General features: G+C 52.2%; 1 protein-coding gene across 7 annotated transcripts in view; it reads right to left on the bottom strand.

Moving 5' to 3' along the window:
* The window catches only part of UTRN (utrophin), a 437,542-nt gene that overhangs the window by 309,764 nt on the left and 114,219 nt on the right, over positions 1 to 13,559 (bottom strand). For all 7 annotated transcript variants that reach the window (XM_071218696.1, XM_058307593.2, XM_058307595.2 and 4 more), the window contains 6 exons: positions 11,643 to 11,744; positions 8,521 to 8,628; positions 8,070 to 8,249; positions 7,121 to 7,290; positions 2,468 to 2,591; positions 1,668 to 1,755 (listed from right to left, as the gene is read on the bottom strand). In XM_071218696.1, the coding sequence (XP_071074797.1) occupies positions 1,668 to 1,755; positions 2,468 to 2,591; positions 7,121 to 7,290; positions 8,070 to 8,249; positions 8,521 to 8,628; positions 11,643 to 11,744 (772 nt within the window). The remainder of the gene's footprint in view (positions 1 to 1,667; positions 1,756 to 2,467; positions 2,592 to 7,120; positions 7,291 to 8,069; positions 8,250 to 8,520; positions 8,629 to 11,642; positions 11,745 to 13,559) is intronic.

Genomic DNA, 13,559 nt, shown 5'->3' with positions numbered 1-13,559 from the left:
TTGGTAGGGATATAAAGTGGTGCAACCTCTGAGGAAAACAGTTTGATGCTTCCTCAGAAAGCTCAGTATAGAATTACCATATGACCTAGCAATCCCACTTCTAGGTGTACACCCAAAAGAACTGAAAGCAGGGACTCAAGTAGATACCTGCACACCAATGTTCACAGCAGCATTATTCACAATTGCCAACAGATGGAAGTAACCGACCCAAGGGTCCGTCAACCAGGGAATGGATAAACAAAATGTGCCATGAACAGGAAAGTGGATTTGGCTCAATAAAGCATCTGCCTACCACATGGAGGTCCAGGGTTCATTCCAGGGCCTCCTGACCTGTATGATGAGCTGGCCCAGTACAGGGCTGATGCGCACAAGGAGTGCCCTGCCACGCAGGGGTGTCCCCCATGTAGGGGAGCCCCAAGCGCAAGGAGTGCATCCCGTAAGGAGAGCCACCCAGTGCGAAAGAAAGTGCAGCCTGCCCAGGATTGGCGCCGCACACACGGAGAGCTGACACAGCAAGATGACGCAACAAAAAGAGACACAGATTCCTGGTGCTGCTGACAAGAATATAAGCAGACACGGAAGAACACACAGCGAATGGACACAGAAAGCAGACAACTGGGAGGGGGAGGGCAGGGAAGGGGAGAGAAATAAATAAAACATAAGTCTTTTAAAAAAAAAGTGGTATAAACACACAGCGGAACATTATTCAGGCATAAAAAGGAAAAAAGATCTGGTACACGCTCCCATGGATGAACCTCAAAAGCATCATGTTGCGTGAAATAAGCCAGGAATAAGCCAGACACCAAAAGGAGATGAAATAAGTAGAATAAGCAAATTCATAGACTCCGAAACTAGGATACAGGCTACCAGAGGCCAGGACGGGGGTGGGGAGCAGGGAGTTAGTAACTGGTCCAGAGTTCTATTTGGAGGGATAGAGAACTTTTGGTAATGATGGTGATGATGGTAGCACAACACTGTGAACATAATCAACACAATTCACGGCACTGAGGTAAATATTTGAAAGTGGTTAAAAGGGGATATTCTAAGTTATACATCAGTTATTAGAATAATAAAATTTTTTGAAGAAACCATGGACTATACAACACAGAGAGTCCTAATGTAAGCCAAGGACTATAGTTAATAGTACAATTATTAAAATGTTCTTTTATCAATTGTAACAAATGTACTGCACTAATGCAAGGTGTTAATAATAGGGTCGTACGTGGGAACCTGTATTTTATACACGATTCTTCTGTAAACCTACAAGTGCTCTAATTTTAAAAAATCAAATAACATTAATGAATTTACCTTAATGGAGTTTCGCGTGCTAAATGTTGCCAACATAAAGTTTTCTTATGCCAGCCCCCTCCCAAACAATTCCCAATGTATAACCTCAAAGGAATGAGATTTTAAAATATTTTTACACCAGCAGATTTTAACTGTTCTGATGAGGATCAAAGTTGTAGGTTCTCCAATCCCCACGTAAAAGAAGAAAATTTTGCTTTAATCTGTTTTGGATAATTACCATTTGGAAAAAGATTCTGCTGCCTAATAAAGGTTTGAAAACCTAGCAAAAAGAGGGTTACTTATAAATACTTGATTTGTCAAGCTTTAAATATTCAATGCCACCATCTAAATAAATATTTTTAAAATGTCAAGCATCTCACCTTTTCCCATTTGCTCCAAGAGAATTTGTCCAGTTTGGTTTAATTCCTCCAGTTTGGGGCTTCTTTCTGCTTTTTCTTTTTCCAATTCCTGAAAATAAAGTCCCAATATAAGGTCTTTTTCATCATAATGTTGATGGCATTTTAAGCTCAAATGAGAATAAACTTCAAGTAATCCAGTCAACATCTACCCAAGAGAATCTTAACATAACACTGAACAATTTCAATCTACCTCCCGCCCCCTGAGCTGAATAAATCTAAAAAGATGAAGTCAAACAAACCATGATCAAAAACCCCCAGCAACTACAAAATGTGGGGATTTTTAATAAGAAAAATACTTCTGTGCTGTAACTCCGAGTTCCTATCAGGAGGAAGAAATTTAAGCTGGCTTAGATCTAGGACATCCATTCACACAACGCGGCCTACGGACAAACTGCATCATAAAATTAACCATTTGAGTCAGAAGAAATGACTGTTACAGGATAGGGACCAGAGAAGCAAAACATTAATTGAAAAGGAAAGGAAAAGAGAGGGAAATAGTTTGAGTCTCGATATGATCATCGAGGTGTTGGATTAAGTCTAAGGCGAATGCCGAGTTCTCCCACATCACACTTGGTGTTCTACTGTGGAATAAAGGCCGCGTGCTTTGGGGCTAAGGGACATGTGCCATCCTTCTGTGCTTGAGAAGACAAATGAAAGGCTCTTAACTTCAATCCTGCCGTCTCTAGGATTGATACTGCCACATTTCTGTCTGTCTGCCAGCGGCACACCTGGCCTACGGGACGCTTTGGCCCAGGCTTTACCTGCCATGCCTCCTTCACTGACGCAGTCTCCTGCACCTTCTTCAACTCCTTCATTTCCACGGTCCGTAGGGTCGTCTCTGCGTTCACGAGCCAGTTCAGCAGCTCTGCACTCACAGCGTCGAACCTGACGGAAGAGCCCGGTGTTACCACCACTGCTCATCTTCTCTGCTGACGCCCAGGCTCAAGAAAAGGGTGCTCCAAACACCCGGCGCGTGTTCTGAAATGCTCCCCAAAATCACGACTCAGACAGAAAGCATCCATGTGGCATAAGTTAATACAGTTGCAATTAAAAACATGCGGGAAGTGGATTTGGCTCAACTGATAGAGCATCCGTCACCCATACGGAGGGTCCAGAGTTCGAACCCAGGACCTCCTGACCTGTGTGACGAGCTGGCCCATGCACACTGCTGCCACGCACAAGGAGCGCCGTGCCACACAGGGGTGACCCCCGCGTAGGGGAGCCCCATGCACAAGGAGTGCGCCCCGCAAGGAGAGTTGCCTGCATAATAAGCACAGCCCGCTCAGGAGTGGCGCCGCACACACAGAGAGCTGATGCAACAAAAGAGAAAAAGAGAGACACAGATTCCCAGTGCAACCAAGAATGCAAGCGGACACAGAAGAACACACAGCGAATCAACACAGAGAGCAAACAGCAAGGGGGAGGGTGGAAAGGGGAGAGAAATAAATACAATAAATCTTAAAAAAAAAAAAACATAAAAAGAATAGTAACACTGCAGTATCAAGAAATGAAATAACTATACAAATTTTTTAATTTTATAAGAAATTGCATGTACTTCCATAAAACTCTTGCGGATAATAAACACCAAATTTCACTAACTCACAACAGAAAGAGGGAAGTCGCCCTTCCTCTCTCCCGATGTGGCATGGCTGCGCCCCCCGCACGCCCCGCCCTGGCCTGGGCCTGGGTCCCACGGGGCACTGGACGCAGCGCCAGCCCTCGGGGAGTGTCCAGTCGACTGAGGCGTAAGGAGGTAAGCGGCGCAAGCCAGGCAGCCAGCTGGCACTCAGGCCACAGCAAGGGCGCCACGTCCCGGCGGGGGTGGGCCCCCCGCGGCATTAGGACGGGGAGGGGGCGTGGTCCACTCTGCACGCTGCAGTCGGGCGTGGCTGCGGCTGGCCCGGGGGCGCTGCCAGGGAGGGCTGGCGACGTGGCGAGGGCCACGTGGACCCCGGGGCCTGCTGGGCACCTGCGGGACGGTGAGGGCGAGCTGGCCGGGGCGTCGCCACAGGCCGGCACAGCTCCAAGACCCCGCGGTGTTCCCCGGGGGCCAGAGGAAAGGCAGTGCTGGTGCCCCAGGGGACAATCGAGTGGACAGACCGAAGGGCAGGGGTGGCCCTCAGAGTGCTGAGGAGGGTGGGAGCGCAGCGAGAACGAGGGGCCGCCCCCGCGAGCAGGTACGGCTGTGACCCTGCTGGGTGTTAAGCAGCTGCTCCGGCCCCCATGGCTTAGGCCCAGCAGGGCTGGGATTCGCACCAGGTGGTCACCCCGCGGCCAGCGCCCGGCCACGGACACCAGGGGGACGCCGCAGTCCTCCACGCCGCGGCCGGGCTCTTCAGGAAACGTCCCTGCAGGGCTCCCAGTGAGGTGGGAGTCCCTGTCTGAGATGGAGAAAGCTTTCCTTGTTCGGTCAGGGAATGTGCGGCACTCGGGGGCGAAACTGAACAGCCAGGGCTTGAGGGGACGGGTGGCTCAGCCAGCCGAGCTCCCGCCCAGTCACCAAGCGGGGGCTGCCTCCTCCTCCTCGAGACGGGCGCCGTGGCACCCGGAGACTGCGCCGTCAGCACGCCACGCTCCAGCGGACGGCCGCCCAAGAGGAGCCACGCGCGGCCAGCCAAGCTCAGTTCGCAGCTCAGGCGTGTAGCTCCGGGGAGTGACGGCTCTGTGGCCTGAGCAGGCACAGACCCAGCAGCAGCCCGAGAGAAGGGGGAAGTTACCAGGCCCTGTCCCTAAGCATAGAATGGACGAGGCGCCACAATCAGGAGCGACTCGAGGCTCATAATTACACGGCGCCCACGTGAAGGGGCTGAAGGGCCTGCAGGCATGACCCACAGAGCATCCACCTGGAGAGGCTAAAGGGCCTGCAGCCACGTCCCACAGAGCATCCACCTGGAGAGGCTAAAGGGCCTGCAGCCACGTCCCACAGAGTATCCACGTGGAGAGGCTAAAGGGCCTGTAGCCACGCTCCACAGAGCGTCCACCTGGAGAGGCTAAAGGGCCTGCAGCCACGTCCCACAGAGAGTCCACCTGGAGAGGCTAAAGGGCCTGCAGCCACGTCCCACAGAGCATCCACATGAAGAGGCTAAAGGGCCTGCAGCCACGTCCCACAGAGCGTCCACGTGAAGAGGCTAAACGGCCTGCAGCCACGTCCCACAGAGCATCCACGTGAAGAGGCTAAAGGGCCCTCAGGCATGTCCCACAGAGCGTCCACATGAAGAGGCTAAAGGGCCGGCAGCCACGTCCCACAGAGCATCCACGTGAAGAAGCTAAAGGGCCTGCAGCCACGTCCCACAGAGTATCCACCTAGAGAGGCTAAAGGGCCTGCAGCCATGGCCCACAGAGGGTCCACGTGAAGAGGCTAAAGGGCCTGCAGCCACGTTCCACAGAGCGTCCACCTGGAGAGGCTAAAGGGCCTGAGCCACGTCCCACAGAGCGTCCACGTGAAGAGGCTAAAGGGCCTGCAGCCACGTCCCACAGAGTATCCACGTGAAGAGGTGAAAGGGCCTGCAGCCACGTCCCACAGAGGGTCCACGTGAAGAGGCTAAAGGGCCTGCAGCCATGGCCCACGCGGCCTCCAGCTGAAGATGAGCTACGTGGTTTCCACGGGAGACCCCTGAAGGGCCCGCAGCCAGGCTGTATTAGGCCTGGCCCAGAATGCTCTGGGATAGGAGGCCGTGAGCTAGAATTCCAAAGCCCCCCTCAGCTACTCGGGATGCCCCCCGCAGAGGGGCCACGTGTCTCTCTCATGTTCCAGAAGCAGATCCAGCACACAGGGCGAGGACTTGGAGCGGCGACGCAGGTGGGGTGAAGCCTCCCCTCCCCTGAGCTCGCCCTGCCCCCTCCTCTGTGAACTGGCTGCACAGAGCCCCTCCTTGTCCAGGAAGGGAGGGGAGGCCCTTCTGCCCGGGGCCCCTCATGGGCTCGCGCCTGAGCTCTCCAGCCTGCTGCGCCCCTGCAGCCACCCCTCCCCACCCCTCTCTGGCTCTCCCAGCCCCCGGACCACAGCCCCTGCCCGCAGAGTCCGCAGAGCGTCCACCGCCCGTGCGCCAGGGACGGGAGTCCCCCGGGAGCCCGGGACAGGCGGGCTGAGGCCTTCAGGGAAGGCTGTCCCCGACAAGACAAGGCACAAGAGGAAGACACGCCCCCACCCACCCAGTGGCTCAGGGAAGGCCGGGCTGCAGCAGCACCTTGGGGCTGGGGGAACAAGCCGCGCTGGGAGCCAGCCTGCCAGAGGGGGCGGGGAGAAGGGGGCAGAGAGCAAACGCGTGGACCCGACACCGGCGTCCTGGTCAGGCGCCACCCCACATCTGGCGGGTGAGCGTGCGCGCGGCCTTATTAAGTAGCTTTCAACTGCAGTGGAAAGCACCACAGGGCTCAGTGTGCAAATTCGGGTGTCACGCTGGCTCTCCAGGCACTTAGATGCTGCCAGGCACACGAAGTCAGCCCTGGAGAGCTGCAGGGCCCGGAGCGGGCCGACAGGGGCGCCAGGAGGGGTGAGGGGGGCGCCGCTGGCTGACCAGCAGCATCTTCCTCCCGCGTGGCCTCGGCCATCAGCAGAGGAGCCCCGGGCGCCGCCCGCCTCCCTGGGCACGCCAGAACCGCGAGGGGACGAAGCACGACCTCACTCTCGACCCGGACGTCCCCTGGTGAGAGGACTCGGTCTAAAGGCTGGACTGGGGGAGCACGTCTTTCTTATTCAGACTGGAAGAGCTGCCCATTGACCCAAGCACTGAAATTCTAGGGGACAAGGGGGGCAGAAGAGCACCCGAGGTGGCCTTCGGGACAGCCGCTAAAGCCCGTGTCAGTCCAGGACCCGGCGCATGGGCACAGCAGGCCACCTGGCACCAGCAAGAGCTCAGCATTTGTTCCCACTGGTACTCGCATCAAAACACGCCGTCCTCGGCATCAGTAAGCCAGAGGGGCGTTCCAGGCCAAAGGTGGGTCTTTAAGCCCCACACACCCCCTGCTAGAAATTCTGAGCAGGGGAGGGAGGGAGGGAGCATAAAGAAAGGAATGAGAAAAGAAAAGAAGAAAGGAGATCACACAGGAGTCACTTCCCTGAATTAAAGACTTTCTTTTAACAGTGAGAAGAGGATGGCAATGCACAAAGCGTGAGAAGATATGCTTAGAGCAAAGCAGGCAGCCGTGGACGGTGAAAGAGGAGCAAGCAAGACGTCGGGGCCGGCTCTGCCACCCCGAGGTGAACGAAGCCACCACGGGGAAGGGGTTCCTCCAGGCAGCTCCCCAAGCTGAACTCGGGGAGAGCGAGCAGAGTGGAGCACCCTCGAAGCAGACGGCAGGAGCCCGGGGTGGTGAGCGGGAGCTGGGCTTATTTCCGAGGAACTAAAAGCACGGGATCGGAGAGCGGTGCCCAGCAAGTGCCACGCCGCCGCGCCGCGGGCGAGGGGCCTCACCGTCTCCTGGCCTCTGGGTCCACGTGGATCTGTCTCTTCTTGGGTGGGGGCGGAGGAGGCAGCTCCTGCCTCGACTTTTTTGTGGTCACATGTTCCCTGACGCGAGCCGTCTCCACAAGGTCCTTCCGAGGAATCTGGGACATCCCCAGCTCCGCCACCGCCTGAGTCACCTGAGATGAAAATCATCCCATCTTAACGTTTTTAGAATGTCCTTATCGAGCTATTAGGCACAGACCATGAAACCTGGCCATTTACCGTGGACAGGCCAGTGGTTCTCAGCCAATCCTAAGATGGTGCAACCACCCAACTCCAGGGCGTGTCCATCAGCCCAGGAAGGAAGGTCGCCCCCCTCGCCGTCACCCGTGCCGCGGGCCCCTCTGGCCCCTGGCAGGCATCAGCTGCTTTCTGCCCCGTCGGGGGCATTCCCGTAGCTGGAGCCACGGAGCACGCAACCCCGTGCGGCTGGCTTCCTTCCCTCAGCTCCGTGTTTGCAAGGCGACTCATCTAAGTGTCGGAATGCTCCTCTTTTTTACAGCTGAACAATATGGGTGTACGTTTTGTTGATTGGCTCATCACCTGATGGACACTGGGTTGTTCGCTTTCCAGCTATTCACGTTTCTACGCGAGTTCACTTACAAACTAAACGCTTATTTTTCAACCAACTCGTTCAACCAACTTAGGATTAATAATGTACACATGTCTACATGTTACCTATTACTAAGGATTACTGGATGCAAATAAGCTTTTCAAATAGTTGTTAATTTTTTAAAGAAACTAAAGGAGAAGGTTTTTCACACATCCATTTTCCAGTGTGATAGTAAACCAGGTTATAAGGAACCAACTCTCGAGTTTACCTACTCCTTTCATTTCATGAAAACAAAAACTAACCGGAACATCGACCACGAAGGTTCTCCTTAACGGAGCAGCACACTATTCAAATCAGAAGTACCTGGTTGGAGGAGTCTTCCAGCCTCTGGACCAAGGCGTCCCACCTCTGCGTCAGCGCCTCGCAGTCACTGCAGAGCTTCTCCGATGCCCTGGGGTTGTCCAGCAGCTGGCCCACGTCCTGACCAGCCTCGCTCAGCTGGTCCAAGGCCTGGCGCTTCATCTCCATGTCCTCCTTCAAAATCTAAAGGGCCAGACATCTGCTGGGTGGCTGCTCCCAACAGGAACTGTCCTGTCCCCAACTGGGGAGCGTAAAACACGAATATTTTATAGGAAAATTTACACTCGGGCAGCTCAGGAATATTAAAACACAAGGCTCTGGTTCCAGAACTGTTTGTGCATCACGCAGGGCGGCAGGCTAGAGGTGGTGGGGTCGTGAGCCACAGTCTGTGCCTGTTAAATGGTCTTAAACATTGAGAGGAAAACGCAAACCCCCCGACCCCAGCCTCACTCACAGCCAGGCAGCGCACGCTGGCGCTCAGCTCCTGCTGGTCTTTGAAGTTGTCCGTCTGGACTTTGGTCAAAGTCTCCTCCTTTTCAGCGAGCCAAGCTTTCAACAGGCACTGCAGGCGACACAGAGTCAGAAACATATATGGGGAATCACCGGGCAAGTCAATTAAATCGCGTTCATAAATGTGACTTCTACTTTGTTAGAGCCTCTGTCCTAGGGACAAGGACTTCTCAAACCTAAAACAGAGGCACCAGAGGCCCAGACAACTTCCTCGAGAGTGTTATCCTTCTCAGATTTGAACAGAGCCCCTGGGAAACGGGGCCGGCTCTCCAGTCTCCAAAGAATCGCACGGTAGGGAAGCGGACGTGGCTCAACGGATAGGGCGTCCGCCTACTACATGGGAGGTCCACGGTTCAAACCCAGGGCCTCCTTGACCAGTGTGGAGCTGGCCCATGCTCAGTGCTGGTGCACTCAAGGAGTACCCTGCCACGCAGGGGTGTCCCCCATGTAGGGGAGCCCCACGCGCAAGGAGTGCGCCCCGTAAGGAGAGCCGCCCTGCGCAAAAAAAGTGCAGCCCGCCCAGGAGTGGCACTGCACTGATGCAGCAAGATGACGCAACAAAAAGAAACACAGATTCCCGGTGCCACTGACAAGAATTCAAGGGGACAGAGAAGCACACACAGCAAATGGACGCAGAGAGCAGACAATGGGGGCAGGGAAGGGGAGAGATTAAAGAAAAAAAAAAAAGAATTGCACTATAGCTCGCCAGAGGCCAGGGATGCCCAGAGGAAGGAGAGGAGTCAAGTTACAGGGTCAAGACCACAGGGGCAGTCCAGGGCCCCAAGGCCATCTGCAGGAAACCCACACTGATGCTCCAGGTTCCAGAGAAGTTTCACAAACCCTACGATGAGAGGAGGAAGCTGGAGGACAGTCCAACACGGATAAAAAGATAATAAATCGTCACTGGCCAAACAGGTATGCTTTCGCGCTGAAGCTATTTAGGACAGTAGAGCCAGAACCTCGAAGGCAGAGCGGAAGAGCAGCTGTGGCTGCACTGGAGCCACGTCCACAGCCCTGCGCTGGCAGTGGGATCGATTCTTCCTCTGATTGTTCTGCTTATCAATTTATTTACCGTTGTATCTGCATTTCACCCAAAGGATGAAGATTATAGAGTAAAGGAGAAATGCGGGTCCTGCCCTCAGTCTGGAGAGACCAGGACAGGGACACCTGACTGGCACAGACAGGTGCAGGTGCAACCAGAAGAGACACAGCCAGTTAATTCCAAAGGAGGACGGGTGACCTCCAGCGTGGGGTGGGGGAGGGACGAGGATGGCCAGGCAACTCCAGGATCCTTGGAAATAAAGATACGGGGAAAGACATGCCCAAGAGATCCCTTAAGCAAAAACTCAGAGGCCAGAATACAAGGAAAATGCACTTGCCCTTTCCAAAATACTACCTGAGCAATCTGTGAAGGCTTGGGAAAATGGCGAACCAGTGCCCTCAGGGGCCGCCACCTGGGACCACCACAGCCAGGGGCCTGGGTCTGGGCACTGGGCAGTGGAGGGACCCAGGAGAGGCCAGACTAGGAAAGGACGCAGTGCCTCCGTGGGAGGTCCTGCACGCCACACCCACAAGAAGGGGCACAGGCTCAGGGGTCTGGACGAGTTCCCAGAGCCCGTTCCCAACACCCTACAGCCTCTGGGACGGAGTGGCCAGCAACGCCTGGAAAGATGGATTTGGTCTCAGTTCCTGCGACAGCAAATGGTCAGACCACTGGGTGCAATGCTGGCCTGTCGCCTGCATTGTCAGGAGATTTCCTCTTCCACATTACTAGGAGATCCAGGAAAGGCTCTTCAAAGCCCGGCCTGAGACGGGGCCAAAACACCAGCCATGCCCTGGTTGGTTTTTTTACTTTTTTGGGTTTTCTTAATCACCAAATCTTTCCCTTTCAAGTTTTTCACTAGTTTACTTGGCGGATGAGTAACCCAGCCGTTTTCTCTACCACGCAATGCCTCTGGCTGTCAGTTTGGGAACAAAATTGAACTATTCTACGTGACTCTCTGGCCTGACTACAAGATTCCATGCAAATGTAAACATTTCAGAAATCAAAATGAAGTCCGCTATGGGTTCCTAACAAAAGTCTGAAACTGCTCACCAAAGATTAGGAGAGGAAAGTGATTCACAATTTCTATTTGGACAAATTTTGCAACCTTCCTGTTAAGGAGTACTGTCTGCCACCATACTCAGTAAACCACTACATCAAACGCTTGCTTTTCCCCTCTGAAAAGAACGCGGTTACTTTCTGTGGAGGAAACTGAAATGCAATTAGAGGAATCAAAACGGACACTCTGAGGTGTGGGACTACAGTATCTATTTTCTAAACATTACTGGGGTTGGGGGGGAATGTTGCTTATCGTAGTCGGTGGATAAATGCTTTTCTAGAAGAGTAACGGATGAGCACAGGGCCTCTGCCTAGCTGGGAAATTAAGGTGATGGCTTTGAACCACAGCTTAATTGCTGTAGTAACCCCCACAGGAAAAACCAGACTACCAACAAACTGTTACATGGGTGACTCTGCTAAGTAACATTTCTCATTGATTTCACTACTTACTGTGGTTAAAATCAAGGAAAATCCACCTGACCTCAGGTCCACATGTATTGAGTGGATACATTCATTAATTTTTATTAAGCACAAGAATTGTGTTAGTATCTTACCCAACATAAATCTAAGGTCAAACAAATCATGAAATGTCTCTGGTTCTCAGTTCTGAAACAATACTTAACCATTTGACGTGACTCTTTGACCTGAACGCAAGATTCCATGCAAATGGACGTATTTCGGAAATCAGCATCAAGTCTATGATGTGCTTCTCATAAGAAAATTTTGAAACTTCGGGCCAAAGATTAGGAGAAATCATTTCTAAATACTAACATTCTAACCCATGACCACAGACTGACTTAAGTATTACTGCAACACAGCCACATCGAATAAGTTGCATGATCAGTTATAAAATGGAGAGAAACCTGATTTGAAAATAATAAAGACATATTTTTACATTTTCCTTCCAGAGAAAAGATGGGCCACTCCCACCACCCCTTCGGCCCGTTCAGGTGAGAACCCCGTACCTGCTCTTCCAGCACTTCCTGCCACAGTAGGCTGAGCTCCTGCAGCCGCCGCCAGCGCTGCTCGGCCCAGCGGCACACGGCTGACCAGCGCTCGCCGAGCCTCTAGTGGAGGGAGAAAGCGGCCTGTCAGCACAGCCTTTGGAGACCGGGCGAGAGTCACCGAGCAATTCTACACTGCCCTTGCTTTGTACTACAGAAGAGCAGCTTGGGAAAAATATTTTTATTAAGGTGCTTTAAAATAATATTTTATATTTTAAAGAGGAAGGTCCATGGATTGGACAATCTACTGATTGTTTCATATTAAGTGGCTATAAAATGGCCCAACTAGAACCCTATCCACTATTTCCTGACTTTAAATTCCACTCATTTCATTGTGGTTTTCTTCTTTCTAAATATGAGAAGGCATTTCTACCTATCTCTTCAAAATACAGCAAACACATCTACTTATCGTGCTTCCAAGTCTTCAAGTTACAATGACCTAAAATAAATAAATACCATGCATCCTTCTATATGCTATAGCAGTTTGATATTGTCTACCAATTCCAGAATTACATATTGGATTATGCCTGCAAACTCAACTGTTCCTCTGAACATATTATATTGGATTGGATTCAGAGGTTTCACTTTTACTTGATTAAATAATGATTAAGGCTTTGATTGGGCCATGTCAGCAGGACATTGAGTTCCTGCCCTCTTGGTGGTTGGGGACTCACAGAGAAACTGCACTGCAGAGAAGAAAGGTTGGCGTTTTGAGCTGGAGCCCCAGGAAGTAAATACACAGAGAAGCAGATACATGAGGAAGGAGAGAAGGTTCCATTAGACATGGCAGAGGCCCCGGAAAGAGACAAGCCGTTCACCTGACAGTCTACAGCTGGCCTCGTGGAGAGAGCAGAGCAGCTGAGCCCAGAGAGAAGCGAGCCCTGGGAGAGAGACAAGCTGCATGCTACAGTACAGCTGAGAAAGAAAGGAGCTGGGACCATGGAGCCTTAGGAAGAAGAGGGAGGCTGAGCCCTGCAGACGTCGGCAGCCGTCTTGCTCCAACACGTGGCAACAGACTTGAGTGAAGGAAGTAACTACGCGTTATGGCCTGGAACTGTAAGCTTCTACCCCAAATGAACACCCTCTAGAAGAGCCAACAGATTTTTTGCATTAGCACCACTTTGGCTAACTGATACCAAGAAAATTTCCATCTGTGTTATCAAAATTATGAAAAAGCTTTAACCTTATAAAAAGTATATTTTGAATATGAAAGAATTTCTATTAAAAAGTACGTAATGGACTTTTCTGTTTAGATTTTATGATTTGTAGAAATGTCCACAAAAATTGGCAACTCACATGTGTTAGCAATACTAAATAAATTAATTTGGGAAATTCATTCTTAAAAATCATTCCTCATGAGGACTTTCAAAAAACCATTTTATTCCCACTTCAGAAGCAGTGGTTAACGAAGGTTAGGTCTTATCCATGTCAGTGCTACGTGACGGCGACCATCTCCTTCCCACCTACACCACGTGGTCCTTAGCGGCAGAGACGCTCTCGCCAGCGGAAAGAGGAAGAGGAGAGCGCCCGGGCACGAGGACGGTCATCTGCTCCGCCTGGGGAGTCTGACCTCTGTCCATCTCAGTGTCCTCGCCGTGGAGCAGGCAAGGCACAGGCCCGACTTCTCAGTTACCGTAATGACTAGAATGCTACTGCGCAAAACCCCTGGCAGGCTCTCAACGTTACAGAAGGAAAAGGATTCCAGCTGTTGAAATGACAGTCTTTCAAAGTCACTGAAAATCACAAACTGGCAACGTTTTATCAGGCAATCCAGGCACTGTTCAAGGGAAATACCAATAATTATGTGAAGAAAGACTAGTAAGCAAGACCTCACAGCCTTTAAGCGGAAAGAAGCCAGCTGCTGGGGCCCTGAAGCTG

This window comes from Dasypus novemcinctus, chromosome 11 (genome assembly GCF_030445035.2).
Source record: "Dasypus novemcinctus isolate mDasNov1 chromosome 11, mDasNov1.1.hap2, whole genome shotgun sequence".
Lineage (NCBI taxonomy): Eukaryota > Metazoa > Chordata > Mammalia > Cingulata > Dasypodidae > Dasypus > Dasypus novemcinctus.
This window is presented reverse-complemented; position numbering and strand designations above follow the sequence as displayed.